Source organism: Oncorhynchus mykiss, chromosome 3 (genome assembly GCF_013265735.2).
Source record: "Oncorhynchus mykiss isolate Arlee chromosome 3, USDA_OmykA_1.1, whole genome shotgun sequence".
Classification (NCBI taxonomy): Eukaryota; Metazoa; Chordata; class Actinopteri; order Salmoniformes; family Salmonidae; genus Oncorhynchus; species Oncorhynchus mykiss.
This window is the reverse complement of record NC_048567.1, coordinates 73655372-73678792: the sequence shown is the minus strand read 5'-3', so window position 1 is coordinate 73678792 and position 23421 is coordinate 73655372. Positions and strand designations below refer to the sequence as shown.

Here is a 23421-nt window from a genome sequence, read left to right as displayed (position 1 = left end):
GGGCGTAAGAGAGTGCCATGTGAATCGGGGGGGGGGGGGGGGTGAGTGCTATTATTTTCCTCGTCTGATGACTTGATTGCTTTTCTGTTTTCAGAAATCCAAACGAATGGACTGGACTTTCAGAGGCAGACGGTTCAGACCACAAGCGCAATCACCAACGCACACACACAGGCTCTCCTCCAACAGGTAACAGCGACACACAGGAACAGTGCATTTAAATGAGTTAGGCTTTCTCGGTATCGGTTAGGAACAAGGCAGATTAATCAACCCTGTATGCTAATTAGCTACTCTGCGGTTGCTTGGAAACAGATGGCGGAGAATATGCAAATCTATGCAGAATTCACATGCACTGCATAACATTTAAACAACCATTTTTTTATTAACTTCTTCACTCATCCCCTCCCTTCTTCCTTCCCTCTCCCCTTCCTCTCACTGTTCTCTGTGGGCTGCAGTACATTTCAAACACCCACCTCCCTTCCTGCTTTTCTCATGTAGATAATTTACTGTTAAGACAATACCTTCAGTAGGTTACCTAGTATTGAAACCCTGTGGATATCTGTCAGTGGGAGTGTGTTTTGTCTTGGTGTGTAGATGTTCTTCCACTTCTACACTCCAAGGTTGAAAAGTAAAGTATGGGTCTTTCTCTAATCAAGAATCTAACAACTCGATTTTTGGCTTCTGTATACAATAAGTAGCAGTCAACATCATTATTTATTTAAAAACATACCGATATGGTGTACAGAGAACTGACGACTTGTGATAAATGCAACGTCTCGAGACTGGACTAAACCGCAACATGCAGTTGTAAAAGAATGCAGATATATTCGGACTGGAGAAGAGTATTGCACTCAGTTTACAGTCAGAGTTTACACAAGTCTGTTTCTAAATGACATGTCTTTTGTGAAGGTTATCCTATCTATATGAGGTTATCCTTAATAATAAAGGTTAATTAAATAAAACATGAGGTTATCCTATATAAGCTTATGCTATATAAGGTTATGCTATATAAGGTTATGCTATATAAGGTTATGCTATATGAGGTTATGCTATATGAGGTTATGCTATATGAGGTTATCCTATGTGAGGTTATCCTATGTGAGGTTATCCTATGTGAGGTTATCCTATGTGAGTTTATCCTATGTGAGTTTATGCTATATGAGGTTATGCTATATGAGGTTATGCTATATGAGGTTATGCTATATGAGTTTATCCTATATGAGTTTATCCTATATAAGTTATGCTATGTACTCTGCTTCTAGTCCAAGTCAGAAGACTCGGGTGCAATTCCGACCTCCGTCCAGCAGGGGGTGCTGCCTCAGGCCCAGCTCATGCTGGCTGGGGGACAGATAGCTGGAGTAAGTGGCATGCTGTCTGCCTGCCTGCTTGCCTGTCAGTTCATCTGTCTGTCTGTAATGTGATGGATCTCTATGGCCTTCTCGTCTCATCTCCCTCATCTGCCCTGGTCTGAAAGAACAGCAAATGCCCAGTAGGCATCGTCCACCATGATGCTTTCACTGTTCTTAGGGCAGGGCTGATAAAGAGAAGAACACACACACACACACACAGAGAGAGAGAGGGTGTTGTTATGTCCAAATGCTATTTTCCTTGTTTCCTCTCCTTAGTGACCAGTGATTCATATAAAGATTGGATGGGAATTGATCTACCTATCATATGCATTCCATTAATTCCTGCTATGATCAGTGTGGAGTATAACCTGCTTGTGCATGCAGATCATGTCAACTCCCCTGACACACATCACCCTGGTACCACCTGTGCGTGCGTGTGTGCGTGCGTGTGTGCGTGCGTGTGTGTGTGCGCGTGTGTGCGCGTGAGCCCAGGCGTCATGCTCATCCGTGATCATTCTGTCGCTGTCACATTGCCAGCATGCCCTCACATGTGACCTGAGGGTCAGACAGCCAGTGGCTGTGACGTCTTCATCCAGTAAGGCTTCACCGCAAAGTCATCTTCTGTCCAAAAGCACGAGTCCTTTCCTCTCTCCATCTCTTGGCCCCTGGACACGCCGTCACTGCATCACATGTACTGCTTGACGTTGTATTCATTTGAAACGTGAAAATCCTTGACTTTTGAAATAAATCGTTAGGACAACCTACTGTTTCTCTTCTTCCCTGCTGTCTCTTTATTTCTCACACCGCTTTACCCTCTCTCCACAATACGTCATCTCTCGCTTTCTATCTCCCTCTTTCTCTCTGCTCCCCTCCTCCTCTCCCACTCTACCATGTCCTCCTCTCGCTTTCTATCTCCCTCTTTCTCTCTGCTCCCCTCCTCCTCTCCCACTCTACCATGTCCTCCTCTCGCTTTCTATCTCCCTCTTTCTCTCTGCCCCCCTCCTCCTCTCCCACTCTACCATGTCCTCCTCTCGCTTTCTATCTCCCTCTTTCTCTCTGCCCCCTCCTCCTCTACTCTACCACTCTACCATGTCCTCCTCTCGCTTTCTATCTCCCTCTTTCTCTCTGCCCACCTCCTCCTCTACTCTACCACTCTACCATGTCCTCCTCTCGCTTTCTATCTCCCTCTTTCTCTCTGCCCCCCTCCTCCTCTCCTCTCCCACTCTACCATGTCCTCCTCTCGCTTTCTATCTCCCTCTTTCTCTCTGCTCCCCTCCTCCTCTCCTCTCCCACTCTACCATGTCCTCCTCTCCCACTCTACCATGTCCTCCTCTCCTCTCCCACTCTACCATGTCCTCCTCTCTCTGTCTCTCCCCCCTCTTTCCCCCTCTCTCTCTTACCTCTTCCTCTCCTCTCCCCCGCTCCTCTCTCTTACCTCTTCCTTTCCTCTCCCCCGCTCCTCTCTCTTACCTCTTCCTCTCCTCTCCCCCGCTCCTCTCTCTTACCTCTTCCTCTCCTCTCCCCCACTCCTCTCTCTTGCCTCTTCCTCTCCTCTCCCCCACTCCTCTCTCTTACCTCTTCCTCTCCTCTCCCCTGCTCCTCTCTCTTACCTCTGCCTCTCCTCTCCCTTACCTCTTCCTCTCCCCCGCTCCTCTCTCTTACCTCTTCCTCTCCCCCGCTCCTCTCTCTTACCTCTCCTCTCCCCCACTCCTCTCTCTTACCTCTTCCTCTCCTCTCCCCCACTCCTCTCTCTTACCCCTTCCTCTCCTCTCCCCTGCTCCTCTTTCTTACCTCTTCCTCTCCCCCACTCCTCTCTCTTACCTCTTCCTCTCCTCTCCCCCGCTCCTCTCTCTTACCCCTTCCTCTCCTCTCCCCTGCTCCTCTTTCTTACCTCTTCCTCTCCCCCACTCCTCTCTCTTACCTCTTCCTCTCCTCTCCCCCACTCCTCTCTCTTACCTCTTCCTCTCCTCTCCCCCACTCCTCTCTCTTACCTCTTCCTCTCCTCTCCCCCACTCCTCTCTCTTACCTCTTCCTCTCCTCTCCCCCGCTCCTCTCTCTTACCTCTTCCTCTCCTCTCCCCTGCTCCTCTCTCTAGTTGACCCTGTCTCCAGCGCAGCAGCAGTTGTTGTTGCAACAGGCCCAGGCCCAGCTCCTAGCAGCAGCCATGCAGCAGCAGTCAGCCAGCCAGCAGAGCAGCACTACGGGGGCCAGCATCTCTGCCTCTGCAGCCACCCCTATCACACAACTGCCCCTGTCCCAGCCCATCCAGATCACCTCTGTAAGAGATTCGCACACACACACACACACGAGAACCCGCATGTGCGCAAACACAAACGCACACACACAGAGACAGACACACAAACACACCACATCATCACTAGGGCTAGATGGAATCTGCAGGGGGCAGAGTATCCTGCTACCTCTAGAATGGGGTGTGAAATATATAAAAAACTATGTAATAATGTCCAACCCAATACTGTTCCACTATATATCATATACCAACCACAGTGTCATCATTAATTGAATATGCAGGAACCATGGAGCTCTGGAGGTAATGTTCACATCGTTCCCCCTCAGATTCCCTCTGGTTCTACCCATCTTCCAGGCCAGCTAAGCCAGCTGGGATACCCCTATGAGATGGCGACCTTCAGCAGTTACCTACCTGTAGTACTCCTTTTTAAATCACTGTTACATGAATGACTGGACCTGTATAATGTAACTGTAATGGTACATCTGTAAAACAGTGTAGTAGGAATGAGTGTGTTTTTTTTTCCTGTAGTACATTAGAACCTGATCTCCATGTGGAAGCCTGATGAGAACCTTCCTCTGTTGATCTCTGCAGTATGAAGCTAGAAGGGAGACCTTTGAAGCTCTGTACCACTCTTACCTTTAGGACTATAGCCTGCTTGTTAATACTGTTTTACCTCTAGATACGAAGGCTCCATGTTTGTGTGAGATGAACAACAACAGCATGAAGAGATTTGTGCATACCTGTAGTAATGTGTGCTCCTCTCCTGGCGTGTGTGAGGACGTTCAGCAGTTACAACAGCTGCAGCAGCAGAACCTGACCATGCCCCAGTTTGTCCTGGTTCAGCCTGGCCACCACATCGCTACCCAGCTGCAGCCTGGCCAGTTCATCATCTCACAGTCACCACAGGGCCAGCAGAGTATGTACCACACACACACCACGCACGCACGCACGCACAAACACACACCACACACACACACACCACACACACACCACACACACCACACACACACCCACACACACACACACACGCACGCACGCACGCACGCACGCAGATACACCCACACGAACACAGGCACGCGCACATATACTCTCACCCTCCCTTTATGCCTCTTAAAAGTTCTCCATTATTCCCTCAACAGGTCTCCTGCAAGGCCAGAGTCTTCTAACTCAACTACCTCAAAGCCAAGCCAACCTCCTGCAGGCTCATCCCAGCATCACGCTCTCCACACAGGTCAGACACTACAGATATGGCTACAATGTTTCAAACCTTTCGAGTTTAAACCATGTTTAGTTTGTCTAACCCCATACACCCCATCTCCCATCTTGTAGCCAGCGACTCCAACCCGCACGATAGCAGCCACGCCCATCCAGCCTCTGTCCCACAGCCAGACCTCGCCCCCTAAACGCCTGGCCACGCCCAGTCTGGAGGAGCCCAGTGACCTGGAGGAGCTGGAACAGTTTGCCAAGACCTTCAAACAGAGACGCATCAAACTGGGCTTCACACAGGTGTGTGTGTGGTTGGGGTTGTCAGGGAGCTGTAGGAAGGTGTGGTTGGGGTTGTCAGGGAGCTGTAGGAAGGTGTGTGTGTGGTTGGGGTTGTCAGGGAGCTGTAGGAAGGTGTGTGTGTGGTTGGGGTTGTCAGGGAGCTGTAGGAAGGTGTGTGTGTGGTTGGGGTTGTCAGGGAGCTGTAGGAAGGTGTGTGTGTGGTTGGGGTTGTCAGGGAGCTGTAGGAAGGTGTGTGTGTGGTTGGGGTTGTCAGGGAGCTGTAGGAAGGTGTGAGTGTGGTTGGGGTTGTCAGGGAGCTGTAGGAAGGTGTGTGTGTGGTTGGGGTTGTCAGGGAGCTGTAGGAAGGTGTGTGTGTGGTTGGGGTTGTCAGGGAGCTGTAGGAAGGTGTGTGTGTGTGGTTGGGGTTGTCAGGGAGCTGTAGGAAGGTGTGAGTGTGGTTGGGGTTGTCAGGGAGCTGTAGGAAGGTGTGTGTGTGGTTGGGGTTGTCAGGGAGCTGTAGGAAGGTGTGTGTGTGGTTGGGGTTGTCAGGGAGCTGTAGGAAGGTGTGTGTGTGTGATTGGGGTTGTCAGGGAGCTGTAGGAAGGTGTGTGTGGTTGGGGTTGTCAGGTAGCTGTAGGAAGGTGTGTGTGTGGTTGGGGTTGTCAGGGAGCTGTAGGAAGGTGTGTGTGTGTGGTTGGGGTTGTCAGGGAGCTGTAGGAAGAGGTGTTTGTGGTTGGGGTTGTCAGGGAGCTGTAGGAAGGTGTGTGTGTGGTCGGGGTTGTCAGGGAGCTGTAGGAAGGTGTGTGTGGTTGGGGTTGTCAGGGAGCTGTAGGAAGGTGTGTGTGTGTGTGTGTGGTTGGGGTTGTCAGGGAGCTGTAGGAAGGTGTGTGTGTGTGGTTGGGGTTGTCAGGGAGCTGTAGGAAGGTGTGTGTGTGGTTGGGGTTGTCAGGGAGCTGTAGGAAGGTGTGTGTGGTTGGGGTTGTCAGGGAGCTGTAGGAAGGTGTGTGTGGTTGGGGTTGTCAGGTAGCTGTAGGAAGAGGTGTGTGTGTGTGTGGTTGGGGTTGTCAGGTAGCTGTAGGAAGGTGTGTGTGTGTGTGATTGTCAGGTAGCTGTAGGAAGGTGTGTGTGGTTGGGGTTGTCAGGGAGCTGTAGGAAGGTGTGTGTGTGTGTGGTTGGGATTGTCAGGGAGCTGTAGGAAGGTGTGTGTGTGGTCGGGGTTGTCAGGGAGCTGTAGGAAGGTGTGTGTGTGGTTGGGGTTGTCAGGGAGCTGTAGGAAGGTGTGTGTGTGGTTGCGGTTGTCAGGGAGGTGTAGGAAGGTGTGTGTGGTTGGGGTTGTCAGGGAGCTGTAGGAAGGCGTGTGTGTGGTTGGGGTTGTCAGGGAGCTGTAGGAAGGTGTGTGTGTGGTTGGGGTTGTCAGGGAGCTGTAGGAAGGTGTGAGTGTGGTTGGGGTTGTCAGGGAGCTGTAGGAAGGTGTGGTTGGGGTTGTCAGGGAGCTGTAGGAAGGTGTGTGTGTGTGTGGTTGGGGTTGTCAGGGAGCTGTAGGAAGGTGTGGTTGGGGTTGTCAGGGAGCTGTAGGAATGTGTGTGTGTGTGGTTGGGATTGTCAGGGAGCTGTAGGAAGGTGTGTGTGTGTGTGTGTGGTTGGGGTTGTCAGGGAGCTGTAGGAAGGTGTGTGTGTGTGGGGTTGGGGTTGTCAGGGAGCAGTAGGAAGGTGTGGTTGGGGTTGTCAGGGATCTGTAGGAAGGTGTGGTTGGGGTTGTCAGGGAGCTGTAGGAAGGTGTGTGTGTGGTTGGGATTGTCAGGGAGCTGTAGGAAGGTGTGTGTGTGGTTGGGATTGTCAGGGAGCAGTAGGAAGGTGTGTGTGTGTGGTTGGAGTTGTCAGGGAGCTGTAGGAAGGTGTGTGTGTGTGTGGTTGGGGTTGTCAGGGAGCTGTAGGAAGGTGTGTGTGTGGTTGGGGTTGTCAGTGAGCAGTAGGAAGGTGTGGTTGGGGTTGTCAGGGAGCAGTAGGAAGGTGTGGTTGGGGTTGTATGATAACAGCAGAGCTGTCCCTTACCCTCTCTCTGTCTCCCCCAGGGAGATGTTGGCCTGGCTATGGGCAAGCTGTACGGTAACGACTTCAGCCAGACCACCATCTCCCGCTTTGAGGCCTTGAACTTGAGCTTCAAGAACATGTGCAAGCTGAAGCCACTGCTGGAGAAGTGGCTCAACGATGCAGGTTTGTCCCTGAGCTGACCGCCAGCCCTGTGTGTGTGCTGTATTGTGTACGTACATATACCTGGTCTTTACCTTTGTCCCTGTCCTTTGTCGCGGTGCTGTTTATGCAGACAATCTGTCGTCTGACCAGGCCCTGTCCAGCCCCAGCGCCCTGGGCTCCCCTGGCCTGGGTATGGAGGGGCTGAACCGCAGACGCAAGAAGAGGACCAGCATCGAGACCAACATCCGCTTGGCCTTAGAAAAGAGATTTCTGGAAGTGAGTGATTTCATATTCTAGATTATCTCTCAGGAACTGCCCCATACTGAAAGGGAATCCCTGGGGTTTTGCCCTCTTCAAGCAGAACCAAAAACCTACCTCTGAGGAGATCACCATGATCGCCGACCAGCTCAACATGGAGAAGGAGGTGATCCGGGTGTGGTTCTGTAACCGCCGGCAGAAAGAGAAGAGGATCAACCCCCCCAGCGGTGGATATAGCAACACAGGGACAGGCAGCAGCCCCATCAAAACCATCTTCACCCCTACGATCCCCCTGGTATGGACAACACACACTGGCATGTACCACACACACACACACACACGCACGCACGCAAAGTGTTTTTTCCTATTCCATGTTCAACCCCTCTCCTTCTCCTTCCCTGTTGCAGGTGGCCAGTACGGCCAGCCTTGTGACCAGTAACACACCGACCACACTGACTGTAAACCCAGTGATGCCTCTCAACAGCACCAGCGTATCTGGCCTGACCTTCACAGGTGCACAGGGAAAGGGACAGGATCATATTTAGCTAGAAATCAAGCAATATTCTCTTCCCATTTCCCACCTTCTGGTCCTCAAATACTAAACACCAGTCTCCTGTTCTGTCCCAGGCACGACCATAGGAGCAACCACAAACACGGCGTCTGTCATCTCCACGGCACCCATGGTTACTGCGGTGACCAGCTCCCCATCGCTAAGCCCTTCCCCCACGGCCCTCCAGGCCACGGCGGCGGAGACGGGCGGAACCCAGGAGCACACGGTGGTCACGCAGGCACCGTCGTCCCTAGCGACCACTCTGGGGACGGGTCAGGTGATGGTGGCTGGACTGGGCCTGTCGGCCGCCCTGCAAGGCGCCGCCCAGTTACCCACCAGCGCTAGTTTCGCCGCCATGGCCGGGCTTAACCAAGGACTTATGGCGTCAACGCAGTTCACTCCTGGGTGAGTAGGATGGGGAGGGGATATCTGAGCACGGTCTGATCACAGAACATATCAAACTACAGGAAGGGCTGTCCTCATGCTCTATCTGGAATGCAGAATTATATCATGAAATATAATCTTTCAAGAGGATTTGTGAATAGTCAAAATGTTTTGAATAATCATAGTATTAATAGTAGCATATGATCATCACAATCTCAGGGATTGAAGGAGGAATCAGAATGATTTTTAATCTCTCCTGCTTTCTTACTCTGTGTGTCTCTGTGTAGGGGGGCCTTGCTGAGCTTGGCTCCAGGGGGGCTGGGAGGGGCTCTAAACCCCGCCATGTTGAGCAACAGCACCCTGGCCACCATCCAAGGTCTGTGGAGCGGCAAGTACACCTGTTTAATTACCTCATTTACATAGGCTGTTCTCATATTATACTGAATAAAAATATAAACGCAACATGTTGACTGCAATCAGTCAATTAAAATGAATGAATTAGGCCCTAGTATATGAATTTCATGTGACTGGGCAGGGGCACAGCCTGGGTGGTCCTGGGAGGGCATAGGCCTACTCACTTTCCCCACAAAAGGGCTTTATTACAGACAGAAATAGTCCACCGCCTCAGATGATCCCACAGGTGAAGAAGCTGTATGGAGGCCATGGGCTGGCGTGGTTACACATGGTCTGCGGCTGTGAGGCCGGTTGGACGTACTGCCAAATTCTCTAAAACAACTTGGAGGCAACTTATGGTAGAGAAATTAACATTCAATTCTCTGGCAGACACTCTGGGGGACATTCATGCAGTCAGCATGTCAATTGCACTCTCAACTTGAGACATCTGTGGCATCGTGTTGTGTGAGAAAACTACACATTTTAAAGTGGCCTTTTATTGTCCTCAACTGTGTAATGATCATGCTGTTTAATCAGTTTTTTGATATGCCACACCTGTCAGGTGGATGGATTATCTTGGCAAAGGAGAAATTATCATGAATAGGGAGGTAAGAAAGAATGGAAATATCTGGAATCTATTACAAGCTCATGAAACAGGGGCACAACACTTTATATGCTGTGTTTATACATGTGTTCAGTGTAGTTTTATACTGTTTGTCCAACCTCAATATATTTAAGACTACCTTTCTCATTGCTCTGAACCTTCCACTTATACACCTGTAGAACAATGGAGGCTGCTGAGGGGAGGACGGCTCATAATAATGGCTGGAATTGAGCAAATATAATGGCTTCAAGCACCTGGAAACCATGTGTTTGATGTATTTGATACCATTCCACTGATTCCACTCCAGCCATTATCATGAGCCCGTCCTCCCCACCTGTATTACTAGTCTGTACCGAACACTGTCCTCCTGGTCTTTCTGTACAAGACGTAATGAGAACTCCCGCTAGCTACATTACCCTTCATATCCATCCACAGTTAGCTGTAACTCCTCCACCTGAGGATGTCTAGATATCTAGGTAAACCCCTCTGTCCCTCCTCTCCTCCCCCTGCAGCTCTGGCATCAGGCGGTGCTCTCCCCATCACCTCGCTGGATGGGAGCGGTAACCTGCTGTTCGCCAACACCTCCGCCGGCAGCACCCCCAACCTGATGCAACCCCTCTTCCTGAACCCCCAGAACCTGTCCCTGCTCACCACCAACCCTGTCAACCTGGTGTCAGCCGGAGCTGCTGGGGGAGGGGCCCTGCAGGTCTCAGCTGACCACCAGGTCACCACGGCGACTGTACCAGTTCCCGCCTCCACCATCACCTCTGCCTCCAGGGCCCAGTGAAGCTGGAGGCCTCAAATGGAACCCTATGCCCTATTTAGTGCACTACTCTTGGTTAAATGTAGCGTACGATATGTCTGGCTCTGGCCATATTAGGGCACTATATGGGGGAATAGGGCTGTTGTTTGGGATTTGGCCTTAGACTAATGGCTCTACCCACCTGTTCCTCCTCTTTCTTCTCTCTGTCACGTCATTATTTAAATATTTTGCTGCCACCAAAAAGAAACCCTCTGTGAAGCGGGTTGGAATTTTTTTTTTTTTTTAATGTTGGTATTTTTTCCATTCTCTCTTCCCTAGTACTCCAAAAATGATGTTTTGGTCGTTGGACGCTTCAGGTCACACAGGAGGACTGGGGCAGCCATTTTCTGAGGCATGATCGTCTTGAACTCTATGGTTTGTGCTCCTTGTGTGCCGCCTGACCTAACGTCTTGGGAGAGTAAATAACAGAGAAGACCCACCTTTTCTACTCCGTCAACTTTTTCACAAGTAGATATCTTTCTCTTCCCTGTTCAGAACTTATTCTGAAGTACTTCTAACCAAAAATGTGTGATTTTTACTTTTAACATTTTTTTTTCTAACAAAAATGATTTACTACTAAGTTCACAATCTACATCATCACTAAAAGGGGGGTTTGTGCGTCTCCCCTGTCTAGGTTGAGTTTATAGTGTCGGAGGCTCTGTTGGAAAGGCCTCAGCACGAATATCAAAGTTTTATTTTAGAGGCGTTTTAGTTTGTTTTCTCTTGTTTTTATGTGAGTGGACATTTTCAGAACTTTACGTCTAACATTAAGTTTTAACTGCTATATATATATATGTATATATATATAATTAGTTTTATTGTGGTTATAAGGCTTTAAAAATCTAGTAATAATAAGTGGCTGATATATAACGGTTATGGTTGCTTTAAGGAACAGGGTTAGCTGCGTGGTCTCTCTCTGGTCCTCTCGGTCTGGTAACACTGAGTTTGACATTTCGCAGTAGCCCAGTGGCCATGGAGCATTTGTAAATGGTAGTCTAGGTGCGGACCATAGACACTGATATAAGAAATGATAACACTTAGAGCTTTAACCCGGGTTACATATGGACCCATGTCTGTGGGGTGGGGGGTGGGGTGGGGGGGGGGGGGGGGGGGGGGGTCAGGGTTCACAGTTCAGGGGTCAGGCAGTATAGGGGCTAAGTGGTTTTCTTGTGACCTTTACAGCTCAGGCAAATACAGACGCCTCAGTTAGCTGTATGATACATGGAGTTCTGTGACTGAGTGTTCTCTGACGGTCTGTCTGTATGGTTGCCATGCCAACTGGATGACGTTGGTGTGCGGTAGATGGGGACGTTGTGTATTTTTTTTAATGCCACCAATGAACTGCAGTCTGCCTGTTTTGAAAGTTTTTTAACATGTTTTATGATCCTTTATTTCTGCAGTCTTTCGACTGGCTTACTTCAAATATACCAAAAATATTTGTTAAAACTAGTGCTGTTTATTGTCAGTGTAGCTTAGCCTAGTCCTAATATTTATGAGTATAAAATCTCTCTCTCTCTCTCTCTCTCTCTACACACAACAGGAGATGAAAATGCAATATGTTGATGATCACTTTCCAAAGACAAACGTATTTTTAAATTTGACTATGGCTCTCCCTGCTCAGCTTTAAAGTAGCAGGGCAAATAACCAAAAAGAAAGGTATGGGAAGACAGGTGTCTCCCTGTATAATGTTCATATATTTGAGGGGTGTTTAGGTTTGAATGGTAGCGGTTATATGATATCAATGGGTGCTTATCCTCTAGGCTCGGTCTCGTTTCTCTACATGTTTCCCCCTATGATGATATGGCAGACTGTCCTGACCCTTTCCAGACTGGCATATCCGCTTGGGCAACAGTTTGGACTGTAGTCAGGCTTTCAATAGTCGGGTAAGGGCTGTCCATTTTGAGTTTTTCTACTAATCCTCAGCCATGAAATAAAAAGCTTGAACCAAAGTCGTTTTCTCACTAGCTGCTGTGCCTGTGTGAGCCAGCAAGTGCTGTTCACACGATCACTATCTTACATAATACTACTACTGACAAGTTTTCTCCTCTTAAACCCACCTGTGTGCATCCCCCACCTCTAACCCGCTTCTAAGGAACAAGGATATTTTAGCTTTAATGACCAGCTGCTTTAACTTAGAATGGAGGCAAACGTTCTGCGTGTTTTCTTCTTCTAGCTTTGTGACCATATCCTGTTAGCAGGTCTCGATTTCCTGTGGTTGAAGCCTTCTCTCCTTCCCCTCAATGCCCAACTAGCTTTACTATGGGGAGCTCATCCACTGGCAGCACCAGTAAAGATGTTTCGGACCAAGATCCTGACCTGTAACCAAGCAGCGTAGCCTCTGTGCTGCCCTTATCGAACTGCCCCTTTTCGTAACAACAACAACAACAGCACACAGCAATAGTGTTGTTCTATCGGCCCTAACATAACCAGATTAATGACTGCCTGGTTTGAAAGCAGAGAATTCGCTCCACGCTGTTCAGTTTTTGTGCTCCTTTTTCACCCGTGAATTACTTTGACTAAATACCTCAGCAGCACTTAAACATTAGGTTCTCTAAGAAATCTGACACCCGCTGAATATTATAGAATGTACAAGAACTGTATGGCTGAATTGTACAAGATGGCCAAAAAAAAGAGTCATCGTTATCTCAAACTAGGACAAACTACTACTGCTATTTTCTAGTACTACTACTTATGGATATTTCCAGGTTTTAACAGTTTAACATTATTTTGTGATCCTTCTTGCCAAAGCGAAAGCCTTTCTCTCTGCGGCTGGGTTGACGTCTCCATGCTGCTCACTTGGCTGGCGTTCTGTCCGAATGGGACTTGTCGTTCTATTTGTAGTCCTGGTTGTAGTCATTCACCAGTCGTGAAGTGCGGTAGCTAGGTGAACCAGTGTCCATTGGCACCATTGGAAGTTAATGAAATATTTATCTGCGGAACGACTAAAGGATAAGAGAAAAAAAGCTTTTTTTTTCTCTCTTCTTAATTCTATACATATATATATATATACACAACACATGTAAGATATTCATATTTTATATTTGAACTAGTATGTTATCAAGACTGAATGTGATGTTTTGTCATGCTTATATTCAAAAGACAAAAAAAACATTTTTTTTTATTAATCATAGCAATTTTGAAAAACTTTCAAGACCAAAAACTTAGACCGCGCCCCCTTGGTGCATGAATCACAGACACCTGTAGCCATCACGTGTGGGTGTGGTCTGTTGAGTGGGAGGGGCTTGCTCTGGTGCTCCTATTGGACAGTCCCCGTTTGTGCTGTTGCTAGGGAAACAGACTGAAGCGCCTAATCTTTTTTGTCTGTGTGTTTGGTTTACTATGGACTTGATTTGCTGTGCTGTTTTTAACAATCGTTAGATTTTTTTAAAAATTACGTATGCCTTTAATTGTTTTGTATAGCACGAGAGGGCAAGATCACTGGCTTCCTTAGTTTGACAAAATATGAAAATGATAATTTACGCCTTATCGTTATTTAGAAGACAAAAGCATTGTAGCATATGTTTGTGTGAGAGTAATCTAGTGAGAGAGGCTGCCTCCTCGCTATCTTTTGTGTTTAGCTAGCCTACTCAGTGCATAGTTCTTGGGCTTGTGCTGTTCTGGCACAGTTATGTTGCTACCTATGACTTTAGGGGTGACTCAGACAGGTGGCAATACCTGTAGGAAAGGCTTTACTATTAACTGAACTCCAGCAGAGGTGTGTGTGTGTGTGTGTGTGTGTGTGTGTGTGTGTGTGTGTGTGTGTGTGTGTGTGTGTGTGTGAAAGGAAGAGAGAAGGAAGAGCTGACTGAAGACCACAACGGTGCATTTGTTCTCAGCTTACAGATAAAGTATAATCATAAGAGCATTCAAGGAAGATGGGAATGAGAGTATGGAACAGTAGCTGAGTGTGTCAGTGATCCATTGCCTGTGATGGAGGCTGATACATGATCTTTGTTGGTATGCGATGGTGCACCAGTGAATCCTCTGGTTTGCTATATTTAATTATAACCTGTTGTGATGGCTCAGTCAGTGGATCCTTCAAACATACAGGATATTTGTGCGTTAGAGTGGATCCCCTTTGATACAGTTTTATTGTGTTTGGTGCCGTTGTGGATCTGGATGTCTCTCAGGTTTGTCTGATGCTCTAGAAGTGGTTCTGTGTTGATGCATGTGGCACAGTGGTTGTGTGGTTGTGCATGTGGCACAGTGGTTGTGTGGTTGTGTTGTCTGTGTGGTGGGTGTAAAGGTTTAGTAAAGGGAGAGGGCAGCGAGACACCAGGAAGTCTGGGGTAACTAGCTTGGTTAAGGGAGCTGCTGTATACCTCATTTAGCTCATTTAGCTCGAGACTGAGTGAAATTTGCTTTAAATCTACTTTAGCAAAGAAAAATATTAAACTTAAGAAGAAAAAAAACATAAACAACACCAAAAACACATGGTCCTATCAGAGAAGCTCACAAATGTCTGTTTTAAGAGTACAGAGTGTCATGACAGCTGCTGCCACCGGGGGGAGACAGGACACACTCCAGCACTTAAGAATGTCTGCTTCTCTTTATTTTGAACAACATCATCATCATCGCTCACACTAAACACACAGTGACCTCTCACACCTCCACCTCCTATTATAATGCTGAAAGTATACTCACATTTCACTTTTTAGTAGTATGTACTTGATTTATCCCAATCTTATTCTGTTTTCTATGATTTGACAATCCTGTCCTTTTTTATATTCTTATTTAGATTGTAAATGTAGATGTTGGTGTGTCTACTCACCTGGTGGTGCGCTGCCTCGCTGCACTCTCTTTCCTGTGGTAATGTTAACCAAAGACTTCCAAAGTGATTGTATATGGACTAGACCATCTCTCACCCCTCCGCCTCATCATCCCGCGAGAAAAGACATGCAGCTGTGCTCACACACGCTCTTCCCTGAGCACCTGTAATGTCGATACGCCTGTATGGCAGAGCTGCGTGCGCACAGCGGACACAACAGGCACCTGTAGCAGGGCCTGTGGGGGAGGATAGGTGGAGTTTCGAGGGGCAAAGTGAGGTTCTCTGATAGACAGATCAATTATCCAATCCCGTGATGTCTGGGTGATGTTTGTTAATACACATTGAGGGTGCATCCTGTGCACGCTGTAAAGGCTCAGGAGTCACTTTTTCTGTCCCTCTGTCTGTCTCTGTCTGTCTCTGGGACTGTTGCTAGGACACACCTTTTCCGTCTCAAAGACGGTCACAAAAATACACGGTTTCTGCTTCTTGGATACAGTGCGTATGTCTGGCTCCCTATCTGTGTATTGTAGTTGCCAGGATACATTGTCTCTAGGATACAAATTCTCTGGTTCTTTCTCTCTGTCTGACCACTGTTTTCTTTCTCTGTCTCTGTGTCTCTCTCTTGCTTCTCTCTCCCGCTGTGACACTATGCATCATGGTCCTTCACTACACATGGCCTGTGTCTGATTGGCTAAGCTCTTTGGTCAATGGAGTCCCAGGGAAACGTTATATGATGCTTTATTCCAAGTGGGGGAGTTGTAGGATCTCACAAGCGCTATCCCAAAGCAAAAAATATCCAAATATTTAATGTTTGACAAACGCAGATACCAAAGATCACTCTCTCTGTCCTGTCACTTTCTCTTTCTCTCTCTCTCTCTCTCTTTCTCTTTCTCTTTCTCTTTCTCTCACCCTGCAGCTTGTGTATTAAGAGATAAACCCAGCACTGGCTTTAGCCCGAGCCCCAGTAATTCCAAAGCTTAGATGTATATTTTGGTATATTTCTGAGAAATCTAAATGGAAAAAAAGTCTGTTGTTTTAAAACAACAATCTTGTCTGTTTGGTGTATCGATCTTTTTCTGTCACAGCATGGAACTAATTGCAGAATTGTCTTACTCTTGGTAGATTAAAGATATAGTATTTTTGTATGTTTTGGGGTGTGTAAAAAAATTCTGTGTGTGAATATATCAGTTAACACGGCCCAAGTGTCAATGGTTTTTAAAAAAAAACAGGCAGAAAAATACAATAAAAACAAAAGGTCAACTTGTAAATAAACCTTCTGTTTGTGGATTTTTGAGAAATGCATTCTGTAAAATCATTGATAATTCTCCCTCTGTAAACCAAGCTAAACTAAAGGAATGTGCTCCTTTATCTTCTGACTAGTTTTTCCTCTGAGTACACCGTCTGTCACTGTCACTCTAGAACTCTGGGAGCCATGCTGTCGTTGTGACACGCGGTTCCACTGTTACACCATGGACTAGAACACTGCTCACTGTTGCCACGGGGACACATGCCTCATATCCAACTAAGAACCCCCCCCCCCCCCCCCCCCCCCCCCAGACATGGCAGTTGGCAGCATATAGAACTGAAAGATTGTGTAGAACATTAAGTATGTGAATCAGGATACATGGTAGATTTGATGCATTTGTCTGCTGTATTTCTTTTTAGGTTTTTATATGTATATAAAGATGAATCTTTTACTGTAACTGTACAGTTCTCTTTTGTTGTAAACGTCATTAAACCATTTTCCAGGTGTTTTAACATTGGAACGTTCCAGTCTTTTATTACGGTCATAATGTTGACATTACCACATACAGCCATAGATGGACTTAACAAATGACATGATAATACACATTGACAAGACATGTACACTTTTCTGCTGAGTTGTAATATGCAATAACAGGCCAGGGAGTTGAGCTCAGGGGTAGAAGACTGTTATGCACATAGATCTCGGGAAATAATCTAGAAGGTACTCTTCAGAGATTGGATCAGTGCAGGGCAGAGCTGCAAGTGGAGTCGACTGCTGCCTCCGTGCCCAGGGCTGACTGGGTCAGATCAGTGTGGAGGTAGTGGTGGTGGGGCAGTGGCCCGGGTCTGGGTCTTTGCACTGAGAGGCTGGGGGACTTGGGCCTTCTTGTTCTTTTTGCGAGCATGTGAGGAGAGAACCCACAGGAAGAAAGTGTAGGTAGGTTAATATCCTTTAGAGTTAATCTACAGACGGGTGACATTTCACATTTGAGTTTCCCTAGTTTTGTCTTCCTTTACTCATGTAAGTTTGATAGCAGCTTTATGACACCCTGATGACTATCCATACTCCAAGGAGTGGATATTTCATCTTTCCATCTCGCAAATGTATATAACCTATGCAGACACTACCCTGATAATTTCAAACTTCTATGTCACACGTCGATACATAGTTGAGATGGACAGTTATTTCCTAAATGTCATGTTACATGTGAGTGACCTGATGGACTCTTACCCTCCCCTTGGACATGATCACCTGGTAGTCATCATTTCCATCATCTTTTATCTGGAGGGCCTAGAGGACAAAATACAAGTTCAATATTAAGAGCTTGTGGAAGTGGATGAACCTATCCAAAACACTGGCTGCGTTCAGGGTCTCAGTGTTCTGCAACGTCTCAGCACGCTAATAAACTTGTGGTATAAAGAGAAGTCTTTACCTGGTATGTGTCGCTACTAGCTTCCTGTTTGCGCTTCTGAGACGGACAACCACAAACAAACACATTAGCGAGACTGTGCGGATCACAAATATCTGTACACGGAATTAGAACAAGGCCTCTCTCACACACCAGCCATAATAGTCCACTCACTCACCCGTCTAGTAGCTGCAGACTGTTGGTCGTCAGCATTAGCACCTGGCTGGAGTTCCTTAAAAAAAAACATTTATTCAGAATGTCAGTACCACGTCATGTCCATGATCACACACACACTTGAAAGGTATGGGACATTTTAGGGAACTCACTGCATGGGTGGGGTCCTCTTTGGGTTCAGGTGAAGACTTACACCACTACAGACAAAGACAGATAGAGATGAGAGAGAGTGATAATGAGAGAGGGGAAAGCAGAGATAATGAGAGATATAATGAGAGAGACAAGGGAGAGAGATAATGAGAGATATAATGAGAGAGGGAAAAACAGAGATAATGAGGGAGAGAGATAATGAGAGAGGGGAAACCAGAGACAGAAGAGATAATGACACTCTTCTATGTCCATGTACAGTATCTATAACACATCCTCTTACAGTATTTAATTGTAGGGGAACATGCCTCTGTAATTACCTGTGTACAAACTCACCTCCACTGTATACACTTGAATAACTAGTACCTGACCAGTGGTAGACAGTCTGTATTGTGACCCACCTTGGCTCTGACGAAGAGCAAGGTGGTGATGATGCAGTAGAAGAGCAAGATTCCATCCAGTATGTAGCAGATGGCTGGTTCAGTCATTGAAGCCTCTGCAGGTCACACAGAAGACCAAGAACCATTAAAACACAGACAGGGCACACAGACGAGCACAGAGTCAGTCATTCAAACACAAGACGAGTGCAGAGGAAGAAGGGAGTAAAATATATAATTATAAACTAGGTGGTTCGAGCACTGAATGCTGATTGGCTAACAACCGTGGTATATCCGACTGTATACTACGGATATGACAAAACATTTATTTTTACTGCTCTAATTACATTGGTAACCAGTTTATAATAACAATAAGGCACCTCAGGGGTTTGTGGTATATGGCCAATATACCACGGCTAAGGGCTGTATCCAAGCACTCTGCGTTGCGTCGTGTTTAAGAACAGCCCTTAGCCTGTTGTAAATTGGCCGTATGCCACACCCCGTCGTGCCTTATTGCTGAAATAAACACAGTCAGTAGAACAGGTGCAAGGATACTGAACTAGTAGAACAGGTGCGTGGATACTGAACTAGTAGAACAGGTGCATGGATACTGAACTAGTAGAACAGGTGCATGGATACTGAACTAGAAGAACAGGTGCATGGATACTGAACTAGAAGAACAGGTGCATGGATACTGAACTAGTAGAACAGGTGCATGGATACTGAACTAGTAGAACAGGTGCATGGATACTGAACTAGAAGAACAGGTGCATGGATACTGAACTAGAATAACAGGTGCATGGATACTGAACTAGAATTACAGGTGCATGGATACTGAACTAGTAGAACAGGTGCATGGATACTGAACTAGTAGAACAGGTGCATGGATACTGAACTAGAAGGGAGAATAGGGTAGTACTGAGCGCAGGGCTATACCCCAACGCAGGTGGACATTTTAGGAGAGTACTCTAAAGTAAGAAACAGACACCCTGTCATCGAAGACAAAACGACCCTGTAGACAACTGTCTTCCTGTCAGCGCTCTCTCTCTATCTCTCTCCCCCTCTCTCCCTCTTTGTGGTTTGTGTCTGTGGAACTCAGTATGTAGTTCAGTGGTTTCTACAGAAGCTGTGTCGTGACAAATTGGGCCTTTGGTGGTGTAACTGCTTTTGGGGGGGGGGCATTTAGTTGTGCCCATCTGGTGATCATCTACACATCTGCATCAAGGACAAATTCACAATTGAGTCCACACACTACTCAGGAGCAACATGGTCTCAGAATAATCTCTCACCACTTCCACTTCAGTTCTCATTCACTAACAGGTGTTACTGTCTCTCATCTGTCTGTGACTCTCTGTCTTTCCGGTAACTTTGAAATGAACAAAAGTGTCATGTTCTACACAGACGCAAAAATAGATGTGTAGAAACGTAGCCACTCAATCACCCACACGAACAGATAGCACAGAGCAATAGAGCTCCTGGAACCTTCTCTCTCTCCTGACCAGGGGGAGGACACTTTTCATACCCAGGGCAGAGCGCCTCTGTGTCACAGGAGGTTGGTGATGGGAGGACGGCTCATAATAATGGATGGAATGGAGTGAATGGAATGGTATCAAACACTTGGAAACCATGGAAACTGTGCATTTGATGTGTTTGATACCATTCCATTCAGTAGTGGTGTGGGGTAAAATCACTGGGGAAGCTAAGCCAGAAAAGAAGGTGTGAGGGAAAATTGTATTGTCTGAAGAGATAGCCTTGAATTGTACACAGCATCTCCTCTCACTTTATCTTGGTTCGTGCCATTATAATCATTGGCCAGTAAGGAGAATTAAGTAAAATCACAAGTCCAAATCCCTATCTCCATCCATGGCTAATTTAGGAAAGGGACAATTTTAGGTAGCTAGCTAGCTACTGGAGGACAACAACACAACACGAGTTTCTGTTAGTGACGTATGCTCTTGATGCGATGTGATTGGAGTGAAGACAAACTGGCTTGAGCCCTTGAGACTTTTTTTGGTGCACCAGGATCATTCACAGGTGAGCTTTTTTTTTATCAAGGGAGGCCAAATGCTCGCTGTCTTCCCTTGCCCTCAATGATACGGGCGTACTATTTTAGACCAGACAGCATCAGATATATGGCCTACACGTACAGAGACAGAGGGGCGCTGTTTTGCTCGCTCGGATGCCTTCTCTGGTGAGATACATTCAGCCTCTTGTGAATTGAAATACTTTTTTGGAGTAGCCTGGCTTCCCTTGGCATCCATGAAGACACACCACTGATTCTATTTATTCCGTACCAGTCATTACTATGAGCCCGTCCTCCCAAATGAAGGTGCCACCAGCCACCTGTGCTCTGGGTAGGAAACTAGGTGAAGGAGGTGACGGTGGGAGAGTAAAAAAATAATCCACTGTAGTACAGGAATCTTACTATCTGGCCACACTAAAAAGTACAGAAGTCAAAACTTTCTAACCAAACAGACACTTTAACGAACTTGCCCTAACCTTGCCCTAACCTTAACCCTGACACTAAATTCAGGTCAAACACCTCCGTTTTGATGGTATTGCCATTTCTGTCCATTCCACCATGGCTAGTACGTGACTCCCATGGTACAGCTGGATTGGTACTTACCTGCAGAAGACACAAGCTTCAGCATCACCACAACACCTATCCTCCATGGAGCAGTCATTCTCCCTTTTTTCCTCTCTTTCCCTCCGAGAAAACAAGTGATGATCTCTCTCTTTCTGTCCTGGGGTGAACGATGGCGGTGGCTCTAGAGGGCTCTCTTGGTTAATCTCTTTCTAGCCCTCCCTCCCTCTCTCTTTCACTCTCTCGCACACTCTCTCTATCGCTGATGACAGGAAGTGGCTGCACTGACACCAATATCTCTGCCCCCTCTCTCTCTCTCTTTCCATCATTCTCTCCATCTCTCTAAGCATCTTCTTCCTTCCTAAACATATCTACTTGTCTTTGTCTTTCTCGGTTTTCCCTTCTCTTTATGTCACTTCCTTGCTCAAACCATCATTCTCTGACAGGTAGCCTAGCGGTTAAGAGCGTTGAGCCAATAACTGAAAGGTTGCTGGTTTGAATCCTGCAGCCAACTAGGTGAGTAAGGCACTTAACCCTAATTGCGCCTGTAAATTGCTCTGGATAAGAGAGTAATGTAATAAAAGACTAAAATGTAAATGTATCTATCCCCTTATCTCTTAGGATCTGTTCATCCAGAGTGTAGGTTCACTAGGCTGTCTCTCTATTTGTTACCGTTGTCATGCTTTAACAACAGACTGTCTATGAATCTAAAAATCAGAGAAGAGAAATGACATTAGTTCAAAGGCCATGGTCTCTGCTCTTTTACGGTGTCATGAGTCATTTTCTAAAGAAACTATGCTTCCTCCAGCAATAGTAAAGAATAATGTAAGCATTACTGTGCTTATTGGCACAACCTGATGGTTAGACCTGCAGGAGCCTAGATTTGGCTCATGTTGTTACAGCCCACAGGTCACGTCAAAAAGACTCGTAATCTCCCCCACCACGGCAAAGTGTCAGCTCCAGTATTGTGGACAGTGAGCAAGGATATCAAATTATCATCACGTTTCAAAGCTATGCTTCAGAATAACTTGCACTCTCTAGGGTGTACCATTGATATCAACAGGTGACATTATCTTAGCAGTTAAATGCATCTTTACTCATCTGGAGCTCATCTTTCTACAAGAGTTTCCAAGTCAGACATTTCTCAGTTTCCAAGTTGCCTATATGTTATGGTGGCTGTGGTGTAATGATGCCCTTGTGAAATGCCTCATTACCACAAGACAACTTCATCTTGGACTCTGGTAGGCCAAGCTGTCCTATCCTGTGTATGACCAGAGTATTTCAGTATTTCCTCATCCCTGGTTTTATATATTATTGACCAGAATGGAGGTTTGTGGACTCGTCAATAGGCTTAATTAAGGTGAAGAAGGGGGTAAATAGCATGGGGACGAGAAAGCCTTTTGACATCCCTGTGCGAAATGCCCCCTGGCATCATCTGATGATGGAAGGTGGATTGCTACTGGTCTGAATGATGAGGGAAAATGCTCTTCAAATGTGACATGATGATAGTGAAGAGAGAGAGAGATGAAGTAGACCTGGGCATACACCTGCTTTCAAAACGAATAAGATGTTATTTGTTCTTTACTTTTTGTATATCGAGAAAACTGTATTATTGTTATTACAACGAGGCTACTTCCTCGACCAAAATACCTAATACAGAATGTGCCACTGGTAATCTTCAGTGCAACATTGTATTCAACTGTACTGTAACTCCACAGCTGTTATCTTAATATATATATATATATATATATATATATATATACAGTTGAAATCCGAAGTTTACATACACCTTAGCCAAATACCATTAAACTCAGTTTTTCACAATTCCTGACATTTAATCCTCGTAAAAATTCCCTGTTTTAGGTCAGTTGGGATCACCACTTTATTTTAAGGATGTGAAATGTCAGAATAATAGTAGAGAGAATGATTTATTTCAGCTTTTATTTATTTCATCACATTCCCAGTTGGTCAGAAGTTTACATACACTCAATTAGTATTTGGTAGCATTGCCCTTAAATTGTTTAACTTGAGTCAAACGTTTTGGGTAGCCTTCCTCAAGTTGGGTGAATTTTGGCCCATTCCTCCTGACAGAGCTGGTGTAACTGAATCAGGTTTGTAGGCCTCCTTGCTCGCACACGCTTTTTCAGTTCTGCCCATTCATTTTCTTTGGAAGTATGCTTGGGGTCATTGTCCATTTGGAAGAACCATTTGCGACCAAGCTTTAATTTCCTGACTGATGTCTTGAGACGTTGCATCAATATATCCTGATAATTTTCCTCCCTCATGATGCAATGTATGTTGTGAAGGGCACCAGTCCCTCCTGCAGCAAAGCACCCCCACAACATGATGCTACCACCCCCTTGTTTCAGGGTTGGGATGGTATTCTTCGGCTTGCAAGCCTCCCCCTTTTTCCTCCAAACATAACGATGGTCATTATGGCCAAACAGTTCT

At 46.4% G+C, this 23421-nt stretch overlaps 2 protein-coding genes across 26 annotated transcripts in view; one reads left to right on the top strand and one right to left on the bottom strand.

Annotated features, from left to right (window-relative positions):
* The window catches only part of LOC110520558 (POU domain, class 2, transcription factor 1), a 35367-nt gene extending 18570 nt beyond the window's left edge, over positions 1 to 16797 (top strand). For 5 of the 25 annotated variants that reach the window (XM_036975135.1, XM_036975126.1, XM_036975134.1 and 2 more), the window contains 14 exons: positions 95 to 186; positions 1260 to 1355; positions 3442 to 3624; positions 3924 to 4010; positions 4384 to 4513; positions 4737 to 4828; positions 4927 to 5103; positions 7155 to 7296; positions 7397 to 7551; positions 7634 to 7828; positions 7941 to 8046; positions 8161 to 8488; positions 8755 to 8855; positions 9977 to 16797. In XM_036975135.1, the coding sequence (XP_036831030.1) occupies positions 95 to 186; positions 1260 to 1355; positions 3442 to 3624; positions 3924 to 4010; positions 4384 to 4513; positions 4737 to 4828; positions 4927 to 5103; positions 7155 to 7296; positions 7397 to 7551; positions 7634 to 7828; positions 7941 to 8046; positions 8161 to 8488; positions 8755 to 8855; positions 9977 to 10251 (2159 nt within the window). In that variant the 3' untranslated portion in view covers positions 10252 to 16797. Of the gene's footprint in view, positions 1 to 94; positions 187 to 1259; positions 1356 to 3441; positions 3625 to 3923; positions 4011 to 4374; positions 4514 to 4736; positions 4829 to 4926; positions 5104 to 7154; positions 7297 to 7396; positions 7552 to 7633; positions 7829 to 7940; positions 8047 to 8160; positions 8493 to 8754; positions 8856 to 9976 lie in introns of those variants that run through there. The other 20 variants (XM_036975143.1, XM_036975140.1, XM_036975148.1 and 17 more) reach the window with 18 other exon arrangements.
* Positions 16793 to 21141, bottom strand: LOC110520560 (high affinity immunoglobulin epsilon receptor subunit gamma). Its single transcript, XM_021597948.2, has 7 exons — positions 21013 to 21141; positions 18411 to 18505; positions 18015 to 18059; positions 17867 to 17920; positions 17713 to 17748; positions 17511 to 17570; positions 16793 to 17170 (listed from the first exon to the last, which is right to left on the bottom strand). The coding sequence occupies exons 1-7, from the start codon at positions 21068 to 21070 to the stop codon at positions 17087 to 17089; spliced, it is 432 nt and encodes a 143-aa protein (XP_021453623.1). The 5' UTR covers positions 21071 to 21141; the 3' UTR covers positions 16793 to 17086.
* Positions 21142 to 23421: the final 2280 nt, after the last annotated feature.